General features: G+C 38.7%; 1 protein-coding gene across 4 annotated transcripts; it reads left to right on the top strand.

The window, feature by feature from the left end:
- The first annotated feature begins 735 nt into the window (after positions 1-735).
- Positions 736-25,978, top strand: ncs1 (neuronal calcium sensor 1). 4 transcript variants are annotated; one of them, XM_023344352.1, is made up of 10 exons: positions 736-924; positions 1,986-2,114; positions 3,196-3,339; positions 8,844-8,868; positions 17,772-17,910; positions 20,389-20,467; positions 22,279-22,367; positions 22,441-22,518; positions 23,635-23,742; positions 24,212-25,978. In XM_023344352.1, the coding sequence occupies exons 3-9, from the start codon at positions 3,276-3,278 to the stop codon at positions 23,731-23,733; spliced, it is 573 nt and encodes a 190-aa protein (XP_023200120.1). In that variant the 5' UTR covers positions 736-924; positions 1,986-2,114; positions 3,196-3,275; the 3' UTR covers positions 23,734-23,742; positions 24,212-25,978. The 4 variants fall into 4 exon arrangements, with proteins under 4 accessions (XP_023200120.1, XP_023200119.1, XP_023200118.1 ...); XM_023344351.1 differs by having other exon boundaries at positions 24,136-25,978; XM_023344350.1 differs by having other exon boundaries at positions 737-924; positions 1,986-2,107; positions 24,132-25,978.
- Positions 25,979-26,899: the final 921 nt, after the last annotated feature.

Raw genomic sequence — 26,899 nt, 5'->3', positions numbered from 1 at the left:
TTAGCCCTTACCATTTTGGCAGTGATGTTACAAAGTGAAGCTTTGCAACATAGGGCAAAGAAAGGTGTATAGAGAGTCAGAATGTGACAAAATGGGCATTTTGCAGGTGGTTTCATTTTTATAATTTTAAACACAAAGAAAATCTAACTAAATTCAAATTTCCCCTCATCCACTTCTGATTATGAGGAAGAAATATAGCTTGTATTAATTAACCACTTGTTTTTGAGTTTGTTGGAACATTTCTGGTCTCTAATGAGAACACCCAATCTTTAAAGAATTAAACGAATTAATTAAATTCTACATTTAATGCTTTAATTACTGTGTTTTAGATCTTCCTCACAGTCACAAAAGTTAAGCAAAACAGACAAAGAATGTAAGTGTGACAGAAATAGTGGAAAAGGGACAAAATGCAACTATAGGAGGTAAAAGAAAAGGCAAACAGAAATTCTGTCTAAATAGTTTACATCAATTTTAGTTGTGGACGCATCTTTTATAGGAGTTGGGGTGGAGGAATGGGGGCTTTTCACATAGTTGTGCCCAGACACAGGCCCTAGTTAAAATCCGTCCATGCCAACACTTAGTGGTCAACTAATTCCAGGAGAAGGACTTTTCATCTGAGCTAAATCATCTTTGGCAACTTCATGATACAGCCGAAGAGTGTAGTATAACTTTAAAAGGTAATCCATGCAGTCCTGACACGTGTGAAGACTGGGCACACAAAGAGTCCCTGTATGCCAGTCGGTACCGCGACGTCAGTGTCTCCGTCTCTGAGCCGAGCTGGTCGGGGCCAGCAGCAACGTCACTGCCTGTCAGCGGCTTCAGAGCAGCGCGGACGGCTTCCAGAGCAGTAGCAGCGCAGCAGCGCCGAGCTTAGCGGAAGAGGACAGCGGCGGGACACGTTGTCTGCGCGGCGGCTCGCCTCAGGTACAGCCTCTCTCTCTGCTGCACTTGGAAAATGCTTTTTATTCATTTCAGGGCGCGTTTGCCGCTTTTCTTCTCGTCGGCTGGCAACATGGAGTGGCGTGGGTACCAAACGTGGCGAGTACACAATGACTAGCAAAGCTTTCCCCGCATTGTCGCTGTTGTGCTATAGCCATAAACTACGTTGCTATGGTACCTAAAGGCAACATCCCACCTGCTGCTGCCGCGACCGTAGAGTTTCTCCCCTCTGCTAGAGGTGTTAATCTGAAACAAAGCGCGTTTCACCTAATTAAGCTGCTGTGAAGGAAACGCGAGTGCGCAAGTCTTGAAGTTTCTGTTACTTAAACACTTTCAGCTTTTGGTCTGTATACATTTTTTCTTTGAAAAAGTTATTTGGGTGGGTTTACAGCGCTTGGTAGAAGAATCTGTACTCTGTTTACTTCTCACCTTGAGGCACGTTAGAACGAAACACTTTTTATGTATTTTGTTGGTCTTTTATATGATAAACTAGCAAAAAGTGCGAAGTGGCGACAAGGATTTTCAACATATTTTGCAAATTAAAACCTGAGAAGTGTGGCATGCTATTATTTTTATTCAGCCCCCTTTACTCTGATATCCCAAATGAAAGAAAATGCAGATTTTCTTGTATTTAGCTAAACTAATAAAAACAAATAATCCCCACAGCATGATGCTGCCACCACTGTCTCACAATAAGGATTTTGTATAAAAAATGATATGCAATGATGACTATCATGCATAAGGTTTTGCATGTTGACCAAAAATCTATCAAAGCGTCTCTCATCTGACTGGACTGCCTTAAGTGTGATTATCCACTATTTTGTGTTGACCGATTGCATAAAATCTTAATTTATACTTTGAAGTTGGTCATTTTTACATGAAAAAATATAACATAGTGTTGAAAGAGTATGGTTTGTTATATAGTAATGTCTACAAGCTTACAGTTAGTAGATATACATATGGACAAAAGCAGCTGTTTTCCCTGTCAACATGTAGCGATCATGCTTGCCATACAGACTCTAACTGCTCTCTTTTTATCTTCTTAGAGCCTAAGTAAAAACCCCACATCTCAAGATTCAAGCACGCCAAAGATGGTGATTACCAGCGTAGCATCCCTCAGAAGTACTTCACCGGCTGTGGACACAGAGAGCAGATGTTTGCATTGAAGGTGCCGAGTGCGTACCCTCTTCTTTTTGTTGTTGTTGTTAGGCTGTGTGCTCTTTGCCTCAGATTGATGCTGTCGTAAGACATCAGTGCATGACAACGCCAGGGCCTGCGATACAAAGAAATTCCATTATCCCTATCTCTCGGCTGCTGTGACGGAGAAGGAAATCACCAGGCTATTCTGTCGTGAGGCCAGGAAGGAGGAAGAATTATGAGTCAGAATGGAGGAGAGGGAAAAAAAACTGTCACTCTTCAAATCCGCCTGTAAACTTCGTAGACGGGCGGACTCTTGTGCTTATTTTGAGAGCAGCACCAGATGCCATATTGGCTTCCAAAAGTATTGGACTAAAAGCAGACCTTTTAGTCCAATTTGTGCTCTGCCAATTATTACTAAAATACTCCAAACCTTTTAATTAAACAGCATTATGTCTGTATGAATTTCAAGGATTAGAGTTAAAGTGCTGTGAGAGTGTCAGAAGTGCAAAAGAGGGTTGCATCCAAGCAAAGGCTCTGCTCATTGTGCTTTAGTTTACACACCTCCTTATCTCGGCTGTCAGGAGGGAGGATTCTGTTCGACAGTAACTTACCCCGAGCAATAGAGATAGTGGTGGGAAAAAGGAGGGGTGGGTGGAGTGAGAAGAACAGTGAACGACTGTGAGGGAGCGAGCGTTCTTAACCCAGCCTTTGAGTGACTCTTGTATCCAAGGACGGAGGTAGCAACGCATCCGAACGCCACTCTTCGCCCACGGACTGCTGTGAAGAAATGAGGCGGACAAGCGGGGACTCGGTGGAGCTCTTGTAGACTCAACAACCTGCCTGGCCCTGCTTCACAGAGTCCCCCTTCTCTCCTCCTCCTCTTCCCTGGGGTCTGATGCATCTGTCTGATGTGCCGGGGATGATGACTGAGCAAATCATGACAGCAGCTAGAGTGAAGGATTCACTCTTGTGAATGGAAATTTATCCTATTCTTTTGATATTTTTATGTTGTCTTTTTTTTTTCTACCCAAAGAAGAAGAGTGTTTCTCGTTTATTTTAATTTTTTTTCCCGTGTCGGTGTCATTGCACCGACAATTTGTTGTATATTATTGGCAGACGAGCGCGCTTGGAGAGGAGGTAGTAACAGGTGCAGCGTGCCAAGGTGAATTTGGAGGTGTGGAAGAGAGCTGAAGATCATGGGGAAATCAAACAGCAAGCTCAAGCCAGAAGTGGTGGAGGAGTTGACAAGAAAAACCTACTGTGAGTACCCTCAGCTTCTTCTTCGTTAACTTCAAACAGCCTGAAGGAAGTTCTCTGAACTTTAGAAAGATTAAAAGGAATGACTAAACATGCACAATAAAAAAGAAAAACTATTGATTTTAGTGCTGCGGTCTTCTAACGATGTTTTCCACCCACTGTGTGCCACCCAGGCTGCACAATGACCAGCCCTGCCCTGACTTAGCACTTCTAACAGTGATTATTGATGAACCAAAGCTGCGTCTAAATGTCAGCTCTCCATTTGATTTACATTTAATTGTAATTTGTTAAAGGCTGAGTCGAGTAATATTCTGCAGCTTTGAATCACATTGGGGACAAAACATGGAGGATCTGAATTATTATCTTAATTTGGAGGCCAAATTCTGATTACTCATTTTGTGAAATTCTGACCTGCCTATGCTGATTTTTTTTATTTATTCCAATTTCTTTTAGTAACTTTTAAGTAATGACAAAATGCTTTAGTGTACTTTCTGAGTAAACTGGTCCAAAACCTAACAAAGTCATAGAGCAATCACTCTCTGTGTGACTGAAGGATCTAAAAATACATTGAGAATAATGGTGGGAAATAAACCTGTTAAATGTCAACAACAATGATAAAAGTTTAAAATTTAGTTGGAGAATACATTTTTAGCCTTTTTGCAAGATGGAGAAGAAACTGCAAACAGTAATTTGGATTTGATTTGAATTATTTTCTAATTTTACTCAAACTTATCTACACTTTTAAACAGTCCTGTAAATGTGATTTATAAGACAATTTATTTCTAGTTAAGAAAGTGCCGTTAATATTATAAGCAAAATTTAATTATAATTGTTTAGAATTAATCTTGTAAAGAAATATTACTATTTTTCTACTTGTTATGAATACATTTTTCAACGTTGTACTGAAACAGATACTATCTTAAAGATAGACTTTTAATTTGAAATGGTATGATGATAATTATCAAAACTGGTGATAATGCCCATATTGCTCTAAAGTTTATGTAACAGGGTTCACCTAAAAAGAAACCCAGCAAAAAAAATATAAATATAAAGATTTTAGGCTTTGTTTATTGCATTTTATTAGCAATAATGTACTAACTTAAACCCAACTTTGAGTTTTCGATGAGACCTCTTTCTAATCCAACAGAAAATCATGTATTTACAATATTTATTTTTACTTCTTTTCAGATTAAACTGTCCCCATTAATTCTGTCAGCGTTAGCATCTCGGCTACTGAAATTAACCTCTGGTGCATCAAGGGCAGTTAAGAGTCCCTCCATCTGGCCAAATGTGTTATTGGCATACAGAGTTTGAATGCATTATAGTTGAGATATATTGGCATCCAAAAAGTTTTGTGATTGGTATCAAAGAAAAATGTATAATTTAGTAAAAAAAAATTTTCCTGGCCGAACTTCATTCTTACGTTCTAGAGCATCACTTCAACAGGGAGCTCACATACGGGAAATGTCTAAAAATAGACACTGCCCACTTGTTGATATTTATTTTCTTATTTTTTTGTGTCCTCTCATAGTCTTTAAATCAAAACCTTTTAAATGAGATTCATAATGACCAGCAGGAGCGTTTTTCTCCGGAGACTATATTTGAATTGTTTACGTGTTATTTTCAGAGCACAAGATTATTATTGTTTGAGCGGTACAAGCATGCAGGTGTGGGTGGGAGTTGACTTCCATTGGCTGCTTAATGATACTGTTATTTGTGTGGATGGTGTCTCTGCAGCAGAAGCAAGGAGGACTGTTGTCACAGGAAATTGCTGTGCAGAAAGATTAGGCATCATGCTGGACTGGACTGCTCGCTGCCGTCCTGCGCTCCTTGTCTTTCCCTTTCTCTCTTACCCTTTCACCCTGCCTCTCTCTTTCGCTTTACCCCCTAATTGCCCTCTTTGAGTGGGGAATGGAATAGTGTAATTAGGATCTTATCTGGTTAGCATCGCTGAAAGGGGTACCAAGCTCTCTCTCCCACTGTGATCACTCCACCCCCAACACCCCCGTTCTGTTGCTTGAATTCAGACTCTATCATTTCTGTTTTCTTTCATCCTATTGCATCTTTCTCTTGCCCTCCCACAAGGAGCCTCGTCTGCCATTTTATTCAGTGCTTTCTTTTAGTTCTTGACAGATTGGGGACTTAAATTTCTCTGTGCTAAGGTCTCTTTTTAGTTGACTGGTATAAAAAGCTGTACATTTTCCAAGCAAGTAATGTCCCATGTTTTAACAGGCAACAAAAAAAAGCAAAGCACGTTGATTTCTAAAAAATGTATGCACAGTACATGTCTTTTCTCTGTGTTGTTGTGAGAGTATCTATTATTTTTAAAGCTTCATTAGCAGTATTGCAATTATTTTTACTTTGTAGTCAAAGGCACCATTAAGCTGTACAGATTGTGGCTAAAAGTCTGTGATGTTCCTGTTTTTTGCAACAACAACAACAAAAAAAGTCTGGGTCTCACCTGCTGTTTTCAAAGAGCTTAATTCCACACAGAGTTTTTTTTATTTTTTAAATTTGTGCCTTAATAACCGCACTGACATCACGTGGACAGAGCAGCAGTCCTGTTCAAATCTCTGCGGGATGTAAGGCAGAGCCATGTGATGGCACGACAGTTGAGTAAGTCCTCAAAGAGTTGATGGCTCTCATGAGTTGACAGAGTAACAAGCAGGATGTGTTCTAGCAGACTCTGGCTGAACAGAGCCTGAGCTTGGTGACTGTGGGGGAGGGGGACATGATTTCTTGATATTCACACAAATTTCTAAAACAAAAGTATATAACAAAATCTTCTTGCTTTTACTTAGGCACCACAGATACGCGGGTATAGATTATGAATGGGCTGATTTTTAATTGCTTTTTAACACAACTCGCAAATGAGGTAACCACATGGATTCTTGATGAGGTGAAGTCAACTTACTTGAATACAAACAGAGCATCAGAGTGAGGAAGAGAGGTCCAGTAACTTTACTTGTGGTGTTATTGTTGGTCTTTGCGTTTTAGAAACTCCTGACCTGTGTAGATGAAAATACCTTGTTGATGTCAAAGGTCAGAAAGGAGAAGCTGGTTTGGAATGATAGAAATGCCTTAGTATCTTAAATAACCACTTGCTGCAAGCAATAGTATTTCTGAATTCACATGTTGAGCCTTTCATGGATAGGCTGAAATGCTGTTAGCTAAGAACAGGAAACTGAGGGTAAAGTTCACAATAGTTCACCAGACCTGAACAACAACACATTGGAAACACATCACCTGGTTTGACGAGTCTGGATTTTTAGCAGCAACTGGACCTGAATCTGGCAGAGAAGACATGGAGGGATAGATGCTTGGCTGGTGATTGTGGTTTTGGACAAATTTTCTTTGCATGTTTTTTCCCCCTTTTTTTACATGGTTTGAAAATCACCACCTATCTGAGCATCGTTGCTGTCAGTGTCAATCCCTTTATGTGTGCCAGTCTTCTGATGTCTACTTATGATAAGTCACCATGCTCAAACTGTTCTCCATTGCACTCTGCAGTCACCTGTTCTCAGTACAGCACATTGAAAGGGAGATTTGTATCAAGGAGGCTAAATCTGCAGCATCTGCATGATTCTGTTACATCAAAATCCCTTGGGGATGTCCAACACCTCGTAAGATCTGTGTCACAAGGAAATAGAGCAGTTCTGAATGCAGAGGAAGGTCCAACGTTATACTTGCAAGATGTACCTAATAAAGTGACCCGAAAGTGTAGATTCAAGAGAAAACAGAGTAAACTTGTTTAATTTAGCAGTTAACTGCTTATTGTGTAAAGTATTGTTTGTTTTTTAAGGAACAGAAGTATAATAAACTCTTACTTAATTAGTTAGCGGGGCTATCTTCTCAGGTAGCCAGTCTGCAGTTGCAAATGTAGAATTGAGCTAGAAATAGTTGGTAATGACTTAACATTTTTTCACAATGTTTTGTGATATTTATAGGGATAATAAAAAGTGACCATGAATACTTTTTAGCAATTTGTCACAATTCCACGAACACAGAAGTACTCAAAACTTACCCATTACCATACAGGCTACATGCTTCAATAAATGAAGCAAATATATTGATAAACATAACAGAATAACTTTATTTAATTATATTTATAAATGCATTAAAGTTTATGAAGTAATTTCTTTTGGGAAAAAAACAGTTCAAACAGCAAAATTATCCATGAGAAAACATCATCAATGTGATGATAAATGAAAATGACTTCCCAGACAATGTTGTACAAGTACGATAATAATTATCTCTCCTAAATGATGGCCATTTTTCCGTCTTTCCACAGCAACAGGACTGGGAAGGGCAAGATGGAAATTTTTCCATCTTTATTCTAACCAAGCCATCCTTTGAGACTTGAACAACATCAGGGTTTCCTATATCCCATCACATCTGCAATTCTAAAATAAATGTTCTATGTGATAATTCTAGCCTTTATAAATTACCTCAGTTTCTTTCTTTCTTTTTCTTTTTTTTTTTTTGCCTGAACTGATTTTAAAGGTCAGTTTAATACGAGCTTCACTTACCTGTCAGTTGTGGGCTCGACCTGATATTTCTTTTCCTGGAAGAGTTCACATGAGGGGTTTCTTTGCTAAAAGCTGGGTAGAATAAGTGAAGATGGACATAAATGCAAGCAAAAGCTGCCTTTTCATCAATAGATTTAATGTGATTCTGTTGTACTCTGGAAAGTAATGTGAACATTTCACAGAAAAGGTTTTTGCTTTTCCTGGCTATTGTGTAATCTAATGCCAGTTCTGGCTTTTTAGATGGCATTAGTTTAAATGTGTGGCAGGTGTACATCTGCTTTGCTGCTTTCATTTCTATGTTTTATACAGACGTAGAAACCATGACAGTGAGTTCTTCTGGGTTAAGCATTACATTAGATGATATTAATGTTTAACTAACACGCCAGGCAGTTGTGGTTAGAAACTCCTTGTTCGGCCCCCCCACACACCTGGCTCACTAGAAGTGGTGCAGTGGCACTTTAGCAGGAAGTCTCAAAGGATGGCTTGGTTAGAATAAAGTTATTGATTTTCAGCCCTCATTTTCATTACAAAACTCCAGGGGACAGAGAGCTGAAAATTACTTCGGTTAGTTCGGGGAAAGTAACAAGTCGAGGGGAAAACTCGTGGGATCTATTGGTCCTAGTACATCATGCTCCTTGTGTGGGCATAGAAACATATCCTGCTGCTAAAATGTATTTTACTCCTAAATCTATGGCTCACGCTCACATTCTTACTGACTTTTTTTTTTTTTTGGTGACTTTTTTTTTCCCCCAGCTTTTCAACTTCTATATGACGATTAGTCTCTGGATGCGCTACAATCAATTACTTCCTCTTTGAGTGAAACAGTGCTACTTTCCAATATTTGCATGTGGGCTGATTATTGTTGTGCTCTGTGGATATGTGTTGGAAAGGTTTAGGCCAAGATGATTAACTACTAGGCTACTTTTTCTAGGACAAAACCTCTTTCTAATGTCACTTTTCTTTTTCTTTCTTTTACAGTCACAGAGAAAGAAGTACAGCAGTGGTAAGTGTGTACATTTATTTTTAATGAGACTTTTTCTGTTTTTACTTGACAATGATAATATCTAAAAAAATGTTGACAGCGGATCTCACTTTGGTGTGCTTTGTCCAGGAGTTGGTTTTTGTTATTCTATAAAAAGTGTTTTTACAGTAGATTTGAAGCTGTCTCCCTCGCGCTTCCCTGAAGACAGATGAGTTCTGAAAATAGAACAACTCTGAAGCGTCACTGTGGCTAAATGACTTTGAAGGCTGATAAAACAGATACAAACATTTCCATGATGCATTCCTCCTTAACCTTTTCATTCTACTTTCAAACGGGATGTATGATAAGAGAGGAATGGTGCGGGGGTAAAGCGGTTGTAAGGTTGCTGCGTTTTGAAGGTTTTCTTGAATACAGCAAAAGTAATTATACCCTGTGATTTTTTTCATATTTTGTCACATTGCAACCAGAGATTGTAGCATATTCTATTGGAATTTTATAAAGTATAATAGATAAACACAAAGTAGAGCAATTTATTAAATGATTGATTTTTTTCAGCACCTTTAAGTACCTTAAAGAACTACATTTTTTTGCATTTATAGCTGGGGTTTTGTCTGGAACTTGTTCATCCTTAATTTTTAGTATCTTGTCATTCTAGAAGGTAATCTTCCATCTCAATTTCATGTGTTTTGCTGGTTTTCTTCCACTATTACCTTGTATTTAGTTGTAGCCATTCAGAAAGTTCACTTTGTCCACTTTCAGGATGATGTTGCTGTCGTTTCACAATTTTGGATGAAGTGTTATATTTAGGGGTGTACCAATAAATTGCTCCAATTTTGTTGTATTTTGGGCTTTTTTTGACTTCCTGATACATATGTGATCTTATGCACTGATATTATCTACCTTTGCAAAGATCTGAAGACCAGCCGCTGTCCCCTTTTCCTCTGCTGTGAGAGAGAGCTGACTGACAGAAACGCCCTCCAGGTCATGTGTGCATGTGCCCAGTTTGACTATGGTCACCCAACTTTTCCCAAGTTAATGACTTTGTCACTATATTTTGTAACTTTTCACACAAAATAATTAGTACCGGCCAAATTGGAATTGGCAGGTCAGTCGTTTTAAAGATCTGCCATAAAACTGCAATCAGTGTATCTCTAGTTATTTTTCCACCAAGCAGCATTTTGGATGTTGGCCAAAGAGCTGACTGTTGACCGTAAAGCTTGTGGCAAACTGCAATGCATAAATGTTTTTTTTTTGGGGGGTCTTTTTCAACAGTTGCTATCCTCAGATTTATCAAATGCATATATAAAGGTTGTCATGTAGATAGATTTTGCCACCTTAGTTATGGATTCTTCAGCTCCTCTGGAATCTTTGTTTCTTCTCTCATTAATTCTCTTCTTGTACCCTCAGTCAGTAAAATGAACTGAACAGTGTTCTATGGGAGGAGTGTCAAATTAAAGGAGGCAGATTAGAGACGCTTGCCACATTTTTCAAATTTTAATTAAACAAATAATGAAAAAACACATTTATTCTACACTCTTCTCACTTATGCATTGTTTTTTTTTCCAGTAAAATATGTTGGTGTTACTACATAATAAAAATGTATAAAAGTGTAAAATGTAAGAATATTGTTACAAAGTGTTGTACATTGACATCAAGCCTTCACAAACCTTCAGATTAGTAAGCCTTCCTGTTAGTTTTTGCAGCTATTAGTCAGTGTGACTTCTACCAGCATCGTCCTGGTACGGTTTCTTTGCCACACTTCTTATTGGTTTACTTTGGACCAGAATAAGAGAGACTATTGAGAAGATGATAGTACTGGAATTTAAGTTGTTGTGGGTCACTGACACTGCTAACATGCATAAGAAAGTGCAGCTTCATCACAGAGATGACTCAAGCATGAGTAGTCATCACTTTTTTTGTTGTTTGCCTCCAGTTAAAACAAAGGACAGGGATTATCACAGGAGAGACCACTGTACGGAAGTGATCACTCCTCCATCTTCACACTTCACTTCTCCTGGCTCGGTTTCGCATTTCACCATCAACTTGCGCATGCATGAAAGGAGCTGTGACTCGAGAGCTAGTTGTTCCTCATGCCCTCCCCCCGATTAGAAGCTGCACGTAGGGAAGGAGCCAGGCCAGGCAGCAGCGACTGCACTGTAGATATCGCTGCTGAAAGTTCCAGAGTCTTCGGGCTGCCCGAGTGCACTTGGGTGGAAACCCCCCCACCCCCGCAGCCCTCAAACCTCCACCCTGCCGGCTGCGCAGCCTGCTAGCTCACCATCACCCTCCGTCATTTACAGAGATTTTTTGCATGAATCCTCACTCTTAGATCAGCAGCAATCAACACGGCCAAGTGTGAGGGATGAGAGGGAATTTTACCAGGGGAAATGCCAGATGGCGTGTAATTAGAGCACAGGCACAGACAGAAGAATTAGCAGGGTTAGATAAATGCCTGTGTTGTGCATTAAGTTTGCTCCCGTTTTAATTCTCCTCCAAGGGGAACATCATTAGTATGCCTGAGGCCTACCTGAAATCAATAACAAAATCCCATGGCTCAGTGAGGTGCTTGCCAGCAAGGCAGGAGCAAAGGAAACATCCTGCTCTTTAGCAAGCCACCATGCTAGATGCCAACGAGAGGTTGCTGGTGCCAATAATAAATGCTTTATCACTGCCGGCGGGGTCTGATACTGTACGTCAAATCTGCTATGTTTCTAGACGTTGCAGCATCACACTGCATCAAGTACAGTCTGACTTTGTGGGGGGCTTAGCACTAGTGTCACCACAAAGATCTGTGGACATGATGCGTTCCTGGCAAATAGTTGACAGTGAAAACATGTCTACTCCCTGGTGCACTTCTTACTGTACCCACTGTAGCAACACTGGAGTGTATGTTCGCTTTATAGAACTGGAATTACAAATGTGGTTAAATCCCTGATGTCAGCAGTAAAACGAATACATGTGATCACTGTGTGACAAGCCAAATCAACTCAAATAAAAGGTTTTATGTCATTGAAAATGCAAACAAATGTACGGCGCTTAAGTATTCATGCCCCTTAAGCATTTTCACACTTTTCCAACAGTACAACTGCAAACTTTAAAGGTAAAAGTGACATTTTTATTTCTTAAATAAAAAAAGAATAATATTCATCCCCCTTGAGTTTGTAGTTTGCACCAGGTCTGCACATATAGAAACTGACATTTAGACTCATTTCTCTTCACAAAATAACTCAGTCAGATTGGGTTGAGAGTGCCTGTGAACTGCAAATTTTAAGTTTTGCTGCATATTTTTAAATGGACTTTAAATGGATCATTCTAATAGACGAGCACGCTTTGATCTAAACCAGGGATTCTCAAAGTGTGGTAGAGTTAGCCCCCTGTCATAGTGCAAAGCAACAACTGTGCCCTTCCCCAACTACATTATAGCTATTATATCATCTTTCAGCATTTTGCTGTTGCATAACTTGATGTTCCATTCATGCTTGTTTCTCTGAGTTTGTGAGGATTTAGCTGCTTTAACTGCTAAGCGCAGCGCCACATGCGTTGCTTCCTTTGCCTTGTCATTTACACTGATAAAAGTATGAACTACTTTCCGCTGTGACCACAGTTCATTTGGTTTGGTAGACAACAGTGTGACAGTGCAGCATCTTTAGATGATAAATCCAACTTTAGGTAATCATTCTCATGGTTTCTGCTGTTCTTTAATTATTTTTTCTTAGACTAGACTCTGTCTCTTACCATAGGTTTACGTAATAAAAATCTGCCCATTTTGTTTCTGGCATATGCTTGGTAAAGTTGGCTTTTTTATTTTTTTACATCTCATTTCTCTCCCCCACCATTAAAAAGCTCTTATCTAAACCATTTTGTTGTATGGATGTTGCGATTGTTGAACTGCCACTCCAGTGTCAGGTCTTTTTCCAGGATCGCCCTATATTTACCTCCATCTTCCCATCAAACCTGGCCAGGTCCTGCAGAGCTAGCGTAAACCTCTCTTCTGCTCCTCTGCTCAAAATTCTTCTGACAGTTTTTCTGCTGTGTATTGGTAGGCTTTGTGGTTATGCCATACTTTCTATTTTTAGATGATAGACTGAACATTCATGAAATGTTCAAAGCTTGGGATATTGTTTTATAATCTAATCGAAAAACAAAAATCCCAGTAAAGTGGAGGGAATTTTGAGGTTGTAATGTGAGAACATATAGAAAAAAGTTGAATAATTTTGCCAGGTTCTCTGTGTTTTAATCTATTTCGTCTAATTGTATTAAATTTATTTAGCATAGATTTTGTGGTTCTGATAATGTTGCTTCAGGCATCTACAGTTGCACTCAAAGTTATTCATACTTTAGTTTGAATTTAGTTTTAAAGTAATCTTTTAATTTTGCCATCATGTTTCATGTAAAATAATTTTAATTCGAGCCAGCCAGAGTCTTGAGCTGAAACTGTTAGAGAATCTATGGAGGGAGCTAAAGATTAGGATGATGGCAAGGAGGATTCATGCTAAAAACTGGAACTCAATTGTAAAAAGGATAATGCCAAGAATTGTATGAAGGTTTTAAATAATGTTCAACATCCAATTTTATTTAAAAAATATAAAATTCTATTTTAATTTCTTAATTTTTGTTATCTCGTGAAAGGTGCCTGTCTCGTTTTTATCAGAAAGAAAATTACTTCTTTTTTTTTAATGACTACAAATTTAAATTTGCCTGAGTGTATGAATAATTTGAGGCTTGTTTGTGAGCCACTGGAGAGAAATGTATCTTTTTATTTTTGTTCTTGAAATTGTCTGGTACTGCAGCACTAGTTTGATCATTTTATTTTGCAGATCTGTCACTGCTGTAAAAGTGCGGTAAGATTATTTTTTCAGTGACTACATATTCAGACTAGTCATTAAGGTGCTCTAAAGATGTTGAAAGTAAGCCATGCTTCTGGCACTCTAAAGGCAAATAACAAAGGAGCACTTAAGAGATTCAGTGCCCCTTTTAGATATAACTTATTAGAAATAAAAAAACTTTGTGTATAAAAGTAAAGCATAGCAGATTGTAAAATTTCTTAAATTTAACTCTTTTTGTGAAGAGTTTTCCAGAAGAATATTTTTTATTAGTATGCTCTTACTTCCTGCAATTTACTAAGTGGAATTCCTCTGTCTGGTCAAAAATGATGAAAAGTTGTTTTTTTTAATTATAAAAGGAAGAAAAAGTTTGAATCTACTGTGTACCTGCTTTTGTCTATTAGTCCACAAGAGGGCACAAAACACATTAACAGATGGGAATACTTGTGCATAATTATTTCATTTCTTTTTTTAGAATTTATAATAATATAAACAACAATACAGTTTTTTGCAGACCTTGGGAATCGATTGTATGATTTGTTTTCATAGACTAATAACTATCACTTCTGATAAATTAAATTCATAGAGAAAATGAGCAGAATTCACTTGCTAAAAGCCATGATTTTATTGTAGAACAATTTAAATCTAAATACCACATTTGGATCTGTTTTTATTTGCTCTGTGATGAGAGTATTTATCAATTTATATAGTATTTTGTAATCCCAATGAAACACACAGGAAGCATTTTTTCAATCATTACTATGTCTGTATTTGTTGCATATTTTGTTGCTACTAAACAGAAAGCTGTTGGTCTCTCTAGTAAGCAATAGCCAGATAAATAGTTTTTGTGTTGGCTCTTCAATAATAAATAGATTAATCACAAAAGAAGCTATACCTGGTTATCTGTTTTTTTATTTATTTAAAGTACTTTTTTTATTTTTTTATTTTGTAACAGCAGTTGTGATTTAATGGCTTGCAAAAGTATTCCTGTCCTTTGCTATTTTCCATATTATTTCATGTTACAACCACAAAACATCCATGTGCTTTATTTAGACATGATAGACCAGAACAGCATATGTAGTGCTTAGATATGACTGAATTGAGTTGTATCCATTTGTATTCAACCCCGTATAATGTGATACCCCTAACAGGTGCAGTTCAACTAACTGCCTTCAAAATAATTAATAGTCTGCTTGAGTATATTTCATGTCAGAATAAATCCAGCTGCTCTGTGAAGGCTTCAGAGGTTTGTTAGAGAACATTAGAGAACAGCGGCATCATCAGGACAAAGGAACATGGTAGAAATAAATTTGAGGAGAAGTTTAGATCAGGGTCGGGTTATAAATAGGAGTGCACCAATAAGTTGGCAGACTGATAATTCCACCACGATTTCCTTAGTTTTGGGAGATTAGCTACCGCCTGACACGTAAATATTAAACTGATTTTTAAAAATCCATATTTCCCAAAATCAGAATCGGCAGGTCAAGCATTTTAAAAACCGTAGATCTGCCAGAATACTGCAATCGGTGCTCTCTTCCTAGTCATAAGACAAAGGTTTTGGATTTTACAGAGCACAAACCAATTCATCACCTGAATATGGAAAAGTATTGCACAACTGAAAACATACAAAGTTACAGTTCCACCTAAACCAGGGGTCTCAAACTCAATTTACCCGGGGGCCGCTGGAGGTAGAGTCTGGGTGAGGCTGGGCCGCATTCACACACACGGTCTCCTCAGGTTGTAGTCAGGCGCTGTAACAGCCGTAATTATGTAGTGTCTCTTTAAGATACTCTAGTATTGCTAATGATGTCAGAAGTATGCGCCACGGCTTCTCTGTAGAGAGCGTGGGAGAAACGTGCTAGATGGACATGTTAGCTCCCTAACTTGTTAGTAATGTTACGGGTTGTTTGGACGCTGCTCAATTTTCATGTCTGATAATATAGCAGCCGTTCAACCGGGCTTTGTAAGGTTGGTGAAGAGCGTATTTATTAAAGGACAACACTGTGGAATTCCCAGTACCAGTGTGGTTTTGAGTTTTTGACCGTCCTGACGAATCTGCCGCCTCCTCTCCTCCCTTAAACACAACCCAAGCGTTACATCCCCTAACCTTAATTACGTTACACTGATCAACAACTTCCGGGTCTAGACTGGATGCTGAAGCACGTGAAGCGGGAGCGGCCGCGGAAATTGCGCATGTACCGCATGCAAATAATGACAAATAGAAAATGCAAATAGGCCCGGCCGATGTCCCGCCCCCGAGAACAATATACTCCACCGTGATTGGTAAGTTCGTTCAGCTCCACACACAACACTGAAAAGTGCCAATTATATCAAACTCGCGGGCTGCACTAACATTAAACTTTCATATTAAGGCGGGGGCCACAAACTATCGTCCCGAGGGCCACAGTTGGCCCGTGGGCCGCGAGTTTGAGACCCCTGACCTAAACCATTGTCAGGACATCTCTTAATACCACGCGTCTAGATTTCATGGAAGACTGAGGAGAAGAAAGTCGTTATCGAAAGGAAGCTATTAGAAATCTTGGTGGTGGCAGCATCAGGCTGTCGGTATAAGGGATAGAAAAGCTTGTCAGAGTTTATTAGATGATTCATTAAGGTAAATATAGGACAACCCTGGAAGAAGATCTGGTAAGAGGTTGCAGGAGACTTGAGACTGACGTAGTGGTTCACCTTCCAACAGCACACGAATCCAAACAATTACCCAGAGCCAATATGGCATGTGTCTACATCTGCTATCGCAGTCAAAGTTCAGACGTACTCCATCATATCTGGCCATACCTGAGCTGAACGAAGACGGAAAATCTTTTACAAAGGTTCTACAATCTATTGATTCAGAGGAGCTGAGTATAAATACTTTAGAGATGTAAAAACATTGGAAAGGTGCCATTTTTCTTCTACTTAACAAGTATACAAAGTTTGTGTTAGTCCATTATGTAAAATACACTAAAGCTTGTGGTTGTAACAGTGCAAAAAGAGAAAAAATGTTTAATGCCTCAACAATATGTACGTCATTATCGGCAATATAAGATAGAAGTTATAGAAAGGCTAGAAAAAAGGTGTAGAAGATAGAAAAATGATGGATTCCCATGAAAAGGGTTGGCTTTTTATTAGGACATGCTTTGTGTCTCCTGCACTTTGAATACCAATGAGGTTATACTTCATTATAGTGAGCTTGCCGCTCATTTCACTGCATATCATCTCCAGATAATTCATATTACATCGTTCTGCTGTCATCTCGCTCCTCTTCTTGCTAAACTTTTTTTTCCAGCTGCTTCTCAAAGCAGCTTCCCATCTTTTGGACTTACACGAAGCTGGCTTTGTTATCTCCCAGGCAGATTAAAAGTAAAGCGTGTAAGAAGAGGAAGGACTCAGTGTGTGCACGGAGAAGCTCTGTGCTGGCCTTCGGTCTTCTTCAAAGCTCTTCTGTGCTTTAATTATAGACCGGCCTTATTTTGAGAAGCACATGCAGTGCTCTCCTGTGTGTACTTGATCAGTTTTGCAATGTCTTATATAACTACAGGGGTAATCCTCCTCTACTTCCTCCTCCTGCTACTCATCTAACATTTATTTTTATAGAAACAAACACTCTCTATTTTGTTCCTTGAGCTGTTGGTTTGATTACGCGATGGCTGTTTTCTCCGTTACAAAAGCAGTCCCGCAGACAGCCTACCTCTGAGTGACTGCGCCTCTAATTGCTTATGAGATGCTTCTATTTTTAGGCTAATAGAGATGTTAAGTCGCTCTCCAGATATGTCATTTCCAGGAGCAAGAGGAAGCTCTCCGACTTATCTATCAGCTCCACATATTATCAAAGAGAAGCAGAAAGGAATTTGATTAGCGTTAACCACCTTGGGCTCGCTATTGGATTAGAGTGATCATCTTATCTATGAGTGAGACAAATAGCTTTGCACTTTACCTTTTTGGTCTGGCACATTCTTTCAAGCTGAATCAGTCACGCTTGCGTGCCGTCGAGGTGACGAGGTGACTTCAGTCCGCTGTCCAGTTGGAGCCTGATTATCTGATTGCAGGGTGGATGTTTTGATACTTTTTTTTTAATATATATATTTTGATTTTGTTTTTCAGGTACAAAGGCTTCATCAAGGATTGTCCCAGCGGCCAGCTGGATGCTTTGGGCTTTCAGAAGATATACAAGCAGTTTTTTCCTTTCGGAGACCCCACCAAGTTTGCTTCATTCGTCTTTAATGTATTTGATGAAAACAAGGTTTGTACTTCATATTGTGTAGAATTTAAGACAGTAATAAGAAATTGAAATTAAATTAAAAGCACCGGTTTCTTGTTTTCTGGGCTCCTTTTCTCTGCTGTTAAACTTAATAAATGGCATTTATAAAATCTGATTGTTTTTTCAAGCATGCTGTTGTTCCTGGAACATGTTTTGTCCTTTTTCTTAGAAGCACAGGGCATGTGTTTTTTCTTTTTCTTTTTTTTTTTTGCAGAATGCTCTTCATTCAGACTCCTTTCAACTGAGCTGTCGAATGCATTTAAAAGGAGTGGAGTCCTTTAACAAAATTTGATCAAAGTGTACTGTGCAAGGCTGTTATAGATTTTAACTCATAAGTATTGGCGTTTAAAGCACCCACATTATTATTGCAGTTGCCTTACATAACTTAGAGAAAATGGCTACCAAGCGTTGATTATTTGTTTCCGACAAAATCCTGAAAACATTCTCATAAAAGCAGACTTTTTACAGTTGTTCTGGACTTTCTCTTAGTAAAACATTACATCTACCTGCACCATATTTTAAGAAGTTTTTCTATATTTTAATAATGGTTTAATTGTAATGCCAATAAAGTATTTAAAATTTTTTAAATGTCTATAAAAAAAAAACCATTTTATAATAAAATGTTACTGAAACTTTTCATCTTTATTTTCAAAATTGATTCTTCTTTTACTGTGTTTTACCTGTTGAGAGATGCCTGTCTCATTTCCTATTGGAAACAAACCTTCTTGCAGATTCGCTCCCTCCACAAACCTCCCTACATCAACAGCATACCACACAGCAAGTCGTCAGGATACTAAATCAGCCATTATAATCTCTATTTCCCTGTAAATGTCATTACAGCAGTTTAAAAAGACATAGGTTGTTAGGGGCAATTTAGATTTGCTACTTCAACAAAATACCCTTGTGGCCTACAATGCACTTTTACAAGCTATGCATACAAAAAACAGGGTGTGTTTTTTAGATCCTGGCTGAGCAAAATGAGATATTGTTGATTTGGGGCTCGGCTGGATTACACACAGCAGAGCACCAACAGGTGATGATGAGTCAGGAACAAAGACACTGATCGTTTAGAAATGAATGGACGATGTCCTCCAATCAGGACCTTAGGAAAAGGATTGGGACATCTCTATAGATCACCCTATATGACAAGATACTATGACTTGTGTTTAAGACCAGTTAATGAACTCTCTGTCACATATTGTTTTTAAAAAAAATTTTCTTGGTATTTTACAATTTTCTCATTATTTCTGTTAGAATCAAACAGTTGCTTGTTTATTCATGCAAGTTTGAGCAAGGCCAAAATGTTGTTTGTATATTTGAACCCCCAACCCAATGTGACAGCTGCAAATAATTATTCAAATTACATTTAAGCAGAGGAACAATTAGCGAGCAGCTCCTGGGGTGCTAGTGTGCCCCCTGGAGGTTTATTGACTTGCAGATAAATGTCTTTGTTTTGGAGGGATCAGACAAACTCCGGCATGTCTGACGATTATCTTTGACTCTCATTAGTGTTAGGCAGCCCATAGTCAGAGAATGCATTGATCTCTGGTTTTATGGCTTATGTCACTGGCAGCGCATGACTTCAGCATTTTTCTTAGTTAGGCAGATGTCTAGTAGAGATAAAATTAGCTGACCTCAGAGACCATCAAGAGCGCCTGACTGTTTTCTGATGTGGGGGTGGAGGGATACAGGTTGACGTCTGTTGTGAAGGAATGTGGGAAAGCTTTTGTCATGCAGCGGTGGCCTTTAGTATTTCTAGCCACATTATGAAGCTAAATCCTGAAATTTCCACTATATAAAGAGTTCCTATGTAGCTTTGGGCGTGTGGAATTTTTCTTTTATAAATTTTTTTTAAAAGGAGACAATTTTATGTTTCAAGACTTTGTAGCATTTGAGCTACTTTCATCTCTTGTGTCAACTTTGACTGACTTCCATTCTATTTTCTGCTTCAAGTGCAGCCACACAGGGAAAAAAAACAAAAAAACAATATTAACACCCTAATTCCAAAATTAAATGCAGTCATTTAAGACTACGAAAGCTGAAACATCCAAATTGGGAGTGGAGTTTCTCCCTTGTTCAACAAAATTATCCTCCACGATCAATCAAGATGAGGAATGTTTGGGAAAAATCTGTAACATCTTGGCCACCAAAACCCGGTGATTGTGTTCGTTAGGCGGGAGTCTTAAGAAGATGAACCAGTAGCATCCGTCTCACTAATGACCAGAGGTGACATGTCTCAGCCTCAGGAGAGAGCCAGGTGCAGGGCGAAAAATAGCAGCTCAGTTGGAGCAAACGTCTGGCCCAGTTTTCAGCACAATGCAGGAAGGACATCGTGAAAGAACCGGGAGGCGGAGAATGGGGGAGAAGTTCATTAAAGTTAGAGTTACACAAAATGTGATGTGGGATGGTCTTCTTGTCTAGAGCTGATTACATTCTGCGTCTGTTTCTGTCGCTCGCTAGGACGGACGAATTGAGTTCTCCGAGTTCATCCAGGCCCTGTCGGTGACCTCCAGGGGGACTCTGGATGAGAAGCTCAGATGTAAGAAGGAACTGTTCTCTGTTTTCTGCCTTGAAATGAAAGGATTTAGCTTTAATTGGGCTGCTTACATATCACAAAGGAGAGATGGGTTCAAAGGAGCACCAACTGTAAAAGATTACCGTTTACTTCAGTAAACTAGAGCATCTTGAAAATAAAAAAAACATATTGGTCAAATTCTAACCATGTCTGTTTCATTAAAACTAATGTGATCTAAACATTTTATAGCAGCTTGCAAAAGTATTCACTCCCTTCTTTCATGTTATAACCTCTAAGAGCAGTGTGTTTTATTAGGACTTCACATTAAAAACCAACACAAAGGAGTGTATAATTAGGAAGTGAATGAAAAATTCTATATGGTTTTGGAAAATTTTTACCAGTAAAAGTCAGTAAATTGTGTGGCATGCATTAGTATTCAGCTGCCCCGAGTCCATAGTTTGTAGAACCACCTCCTGAAGTTTGCAAAATAACAATTGATTAGAGAAATTCAGACTTATTTAATACTGATTGGACTCTCATTTAGGTCTGAACTTTGACTGGGCCATTCAAACACACTATGACTATGCTTGATCTAAACCATTCTATTTTTGCTCTGGCTGTATATTTTGCCATCCTGCTGGAAAGTCAATCCATGCCCAGTCTAAATTCTTCTGCAGCTTCCTGCAGGCTTCTTTCCCAGATTCCACTAAACTGCATTTAGCTCCTTGCCTTTCATCATCAAACCTGACCGGCTTTGCTATCGCTGCTGAAGGGAGCATCACTCCAGCATGACGCTGTGATTATTCAATTCTATACAAATTGAGGCTGAATTGCCTCCCTGGCATGCAGTCAGGCCCTGCAGAGCTCTGCTAATGCGCTAATATTGGAGCCAGGTGTGCTGAAATAGAGAGACGTCTAAAAGTCACAGAATACCGACCCTTGAGACCACTGCTTAACATCATTATGCTTGAAAATATGATTTGATCAGTTTATTGTACTTGTTTAAATTTAAGTTCTTTGTATCATTATTGCAATACAGTAAATGCTATAAAATACCGTAATAATTCTTTTTTGTCAATATCACAATCATCCCTATGATCAAGGCATTTTATATCGACGTGCAGTTAGTTTTTCAAAACGCACACAGCTAATAGTTGTCCTGTCTACAGATTGTCTCACTTGAGCTGTTGCTCATCTCTTAATAGTTTTACACTGTCCTATATTCTTTCCATTTTCAGATGAGGGATTGAACAATGCTCCATGAGATGTCATAAGCTTCAGATATTATTTTTTTTTTGTATCCCAACCCTGTTTTACTCTTCTTCACAGCTTTGTTCCTTGATGTTCATGACTCTCTTTGTTCTTTAATGTTTTCTAACAAAACAGCTTTACTTTTACTAAAATTAAGTCACACAAATGTGCATTCAAGTTTTAATTTATGACTTCTGGAAAATAATTGCTCTGGATTTCATTTTGGGGTACCTGAGTAAAACAGGACCTATCACACTTTTCATATATTTATTTGAAAATATTTTAGAAAAAAAAGAAAACATGCTTTTAATGCTGCCTCAACATTACACTTAACTTTCTGTCGTGCTCCCGTGCTTACTCAAGATTTTATTTAGGGGTGTCAGAGTAAAGAAGAGTTGAATACAAATGCACACAACAGTTCAGATTTTTCTTTGCAGACAAATAATTTTGCCTCCCAAATGCACCACTTTGTGCCGATCTATCGCATAAAATCTGAAAACATTCGAAACTTGTGATTAAATTATGACAAAATGTGAAAATCACCTTTTTAAACTTTTATTTTTACTTTTTTTTCCTCTGTGCAGGGGCCTTTAAACTGTATGATCTCGACAACGACGGCTACATAACTCGTGATGAAATGTTAAACATTGTAGATGCTATATATCAAATGGTGGTAAGTATGAGGCCCACATCTTTTTTCCTCTTCCTGATTTGCTAGAGTGATAATTATGCGACGTCTATCTCAGGGAAACACTGTGGAGCTACCGGAGGAAGAAAACACACCAGAAAAGAGAGTGGACCGTATTTTTGCAATGATGGACAAGGTCAGTGTAGCGTTATAACACTTTATGTTGTAGCCCTTTACTTGATCTCCTAGCATCAAACTTAAGTTGACACATATAAGTCCAGCAATAATTATTAATTTAGCATTACCTTGGCTAATTTTGCCTTTGTTGCTACCCTAAGAGCCACAGGGACTGAAGCTTGGAGCTGGTAGTTGTAGCCAGAGCAGTATCACTAACACTACAGTCTATAAACGTCATTTATAGTCACCTTCAGCACTGGCCCTCAGTGCCCACACTCTCAGGCCTAGGAATCCACTCAGCTGTAGTGAAAGGTGAGATGCAGCTCACCACTGCCAGCTGTAGCCAACAGGATTACCAGTCTACCAACAACTAGGTTCACTGAACTTAACATCAGTTAATCAACATAAAGCAGGAGCAATACAATTGCTGCTAAATAATAAACTAGCTCTGAACCTGTTCTCATTTTACCACTTTACAAGAGTTTATATAATAAACTATGACAATTTCAATGTATTAAATGTTTTTCATTGAGATTTCTTTGGGATAAAACAGCATAGGGATGCACCAGTATGAAAATTTGTGCCTATATCAATATCCAATTTTTAGTATTGGTTTTATGGCCTATAGGCAATATCTACTGATATTATATATATTATGTTCATATTATGTATATATAACACCTTGAAAAAAATTACCATTGCAACGCTGACTTTACCACTGCTTCTCTGGTTCATTTAAACTCCCCACAATCCCTTGCTGCATCGCTATTACTGTCACATTACCAAACAAATACCACATGACCAAAACAGACGGCAACAAGATGGACCGATATCGATCAAAAATGACTAATATCGGCTGATACCAATGCTAGCACCGCTGATATATCCTGCATCCCTAAGCCAGAATAAAGTAATGAGTGGCTATGAATTCGATAAAAGTAAAACAACTAAATTTTAAACAATAAAACAGAAAATTGGACCTTTTATCATATAGTCGCAAGAAGAAGTCAGTAGCAATAACGTCACAAAATGTGACTGATTGCATAACATGGTGAAACAGTACAGTAGCATTGCCTGATTTTTTTTGTTTGTTGATCATTTCAGAGCTTCAGTCTCATTGTGTTTCCTGTTGCAGAATGCAGATGGGAAGCTGACTCTGCAGGAGTTTCAGGAAGGGTCAAAGGCAGACCCTTCCATTGTTCAGGCACTGTCACTCTATGACGGACTTGTGTAGAAATGTAAGGTGAGTGGAGGGAAAACAAAACAAAACAACAAAAAAACGAGCTGGTCCAGTCCTCAGCTCCTCTCTGATCCCAGGTGTTACGTCAAAATCTCTGTTAAAACAGTAGAGTTCCTATTTCATCAGAGCCGACTGTGGAAGACAAAAAAACGGAGGAAAGCCACTGTCTGCTCTCAGTTTGTTCTCATGAATTATTCAAATGGCCCACTTGTTTACTGGCAGTGTAATATTGTCGCAGCACTGAATAAAGATGGAAACATCTCACTGCCTAATGTAATGCACTGGCTGCTGCCAATTGTGGCTGACATCCTGCTCAGTGTTTTGTCAACTATGAAGCGAGCTTATGAAGACATATGCATTCTGTGTAAATGCTCTGTTTGCTTGTTCTCTAGCTAGCTCCGATCGCATCCAGGTATTACGACGCCGCTCTCCATCTTCAGCGTAGTGATTATCCGTTTCGCAACTTTTTCAGAGGGGTCCGACAGCGTCCTTCTGCTTTTTGCACGCCAACGCCGTTCCGTCACCTCCTGATCAACCCAAAAGGGAGGATTACAAACTTTCATTGTCCAATTGTTTGCGTTCATTCGCAAAAAAAGGAGATCAAACGCAAAATTCTTCTGATGTAACGAGGAATGCCTGCCCTCACCCTCAGTCATTGCTCAGTGCTCCTGCGGCCGTGCAGCACAGCGGCGTTGTGGACTGTGTTCGAACGTTTCTGTGTTCTGGGAGCGAAGTGTCGGACAATCTGAGGAACAGGATCCCTCAACGATGCTTGCGTTCTTCTCGTCTAAACAGCGTAAATCACCAGAACAGCTCAGAGGGATTGTGCTGCTGCCGCGGCTGCTTCACCTCCACATTGAGATACTTTAAATCTCTGGAAATAATGTGTTACGAACACTAACTTAAAAGCTACAAAGCAGTTATAATGTATATATTATAATGTAAATTCAATGGTAATTTATTTTCTGCTTTGCTGCATTTATGAGACTTTTCTCATAAATATAGAATGATTTTTTTTTTTTTTTTAATCAAAGGTGTCGAAATGTATTGCACTGTATTTTTCCTTACCATTGTTGGAGCGTTCTTTTTTCTCCCATTCCCAGGTTAGTTCTCCTGAGAGAAGAGGAATGTTTAAGTAGCACAGAGTTTTCTATGGATAATTTTTATTACGTTTGCAGTCCGTGCACCCCGTTGTGTTTTAATTCCCCCCCATTAGCATGATTGTGTCCTATTGACCCTGTTGCACAACTGCATCCTGAATGACTCGGCTTGAACAACGGAGAGCATTCCCGCAGCTTTACATCAGAATTGAGGCCGAGCGTTTTTTTTTGTTTTTTTTTTTGAGAGCGCTGCACTCCACCCTTGGCAACACAAAGCCCGGGTCTCTGAGAGGCGCAAACAAGACGTCAGTTTTGAGATCGCCTTGGTTGCAAGTGTCTACATGATATTTGCAGCGTGTGAGGCCAGAGCATGCGATTCTTCCTTCTTTTTATATTTAGATTATTTATTTTAGAACATTTTTGGTGTTCTATCTGCTTCACTAATAGTTGTTTGCCTTATGCAGATTATAATTTACTAGATTATGATTGTCATTTATCTGTTAATCAGTGTAAGAGCACGGAATAAAATGCATTTAAGTGGCTAATATTTATATTTCTGTATTTTAGTTTGGAATAAGTAGAAAAGTGTTACAATTTTTTATAGAGAAGCATTTGGGGTGCATTTAAGGGACAGCTTTGTAGATTAAGTTTTGTTCAAATGTAGAATTTCAAATTACCTTGATTATATTCCTATTTGGAGAATATCACGCAAGTTTGCACAGATTGCGTTAAGGCAAAAAATACGGGACATGTTCTGGGTTCAGTATTCCACTGTGTAACATCACATAATAAGAAGTGTCATGTTAAGCTTTAGTGCCTGTTAATGCTTTGCAACACAGAATCTGATGTGCCAGCTTACTAAACCTGCACTGTACGACTAATGAACAATGAAGTATATAAAACTGGCATGTGGCAGTGATGGATGAATTAATGCCGCCTGGCGGCTTTTGAGCCTCTCGGCCTCGCTGGGATTGAGTCACTTTCTGTTATTTTTTCTCATCAAAGACCGGTGCGTGACATACCAAAAGGAACAAATGTCCAGATTTATGACTGTTCTGTCATTTAAAGTCCGAGCCTTTTGTATTTGTAGCATGTGATACTAAAAAGTGCAGTAAAACACGAGTGTGTTTGAAAGTGAAGCACCAGCCTCGTGTTTGGAAAATGAACTTGCTCTCCACCACATGCTTTGCAGGAAAACAATCACCTGTTTACATGCATGTAATGCTGGAGCTGTTCTCGATATGTGCATTGTGGCTCACTAACAAGGGCGCCACAGCTAATGGGGCAGCAAGAACATTTGCAAGTAAGTCTTCTTTTGCCTATTTGCATTATTCAGTCACTATCGAGCGTCTATTTATTTCTGTGCTAAACTAAAGTGTTACATTTTACATTATGGTATAGTAAAATAAGTCCATGCACAATGTGATCGGCAGCTAGCCTAGCCTGCCATTGATTTATTTTTTTGATTTTTAATTGGTGCAGCCATCCCATATACCAAATATACCACAGATATGCTCTGTTGTTGCAAAATTATTGCTGCTGCAACTCAAATGTCACAGCACTTACTTATACTACACTATCCTGATTGTTCTCTTAACTAAGGATATTTGAAACTTTAACTAAAATTTATTTTACTTCCTAAACTATTTTTCTAATAATTATCAGACCACTTGGGAGCATTGAAATTGCATGTTCGTAGAGCCATTTCAGCCTTCTAATGTGGAAATAAAAACGAGGCAGTGATGTCATGGCTAAAGTAACGGACTCGGTCCTGATGTAGTTGGAATCTGTGAATCCCAGACAGTTTATCTCGATACATGTGTACATTTGCTTTTAGTTTTTGTGCATTTCAGAGCAGGAGTGCATCAAAAGTGTCATACAAGCATCAAATGTGTGACAAGACTTGTATGTTCCAGCAAATCACCCTTATTTCCTTACACTTAGACCCACCTAAGGTGTTTATCTATTCACTGATGTGAGCATCAGTGAATGATGTGTGAGAAGCTTTGAACTGAGTTATTGTACACTAAAATAGCTTATTTTGATCCACTTCATTTTGC

This window comes from Xiphophorus maculatus, chromosome 12 (assembly GCF_002775205.1).
Source record: "Xiphophorus maculatus strain JP 163 A chromosome 12, X_maculatus-5.0-male, whole genome shotgun sequence".
Taxonomy (NCBI): domain Eukaryota; kingdom Metazoa; phylum Chordata; class Actinopteri; order Cyprinodontiformes; family Poeciliidae; genus Xiphophorus; species Xiphophorus maculatus.
This window is presented reverse-complemented; position numbering and strand designations above follow the sequence as displayed.

Bases quoted from the DNA above. Each gene is read 5' to 3' on its own strand.
- ncs1 (XM_023344352.1), top strand. From the start codon at position 3,276: ATGGGGAAATCAAACAGCAAGCTCAAGCCAGAAGTGGTGGAGGAGTTG. The intron at 20,468-22,278 runs GTAAGAAGGAAC...TCCTCTGTGCAG, and splicing joins TCTGGATGAGAAGCTCAGAT to GGGCCTTTAAACTGTATGAT. The intron at 22,368-22,440 runs GTAAGTATGAGG...CGTCTATCTCAG, and splicing joins ATGCTATATATCAAATGGTG to GGAAACACTGTGGAGCTACC.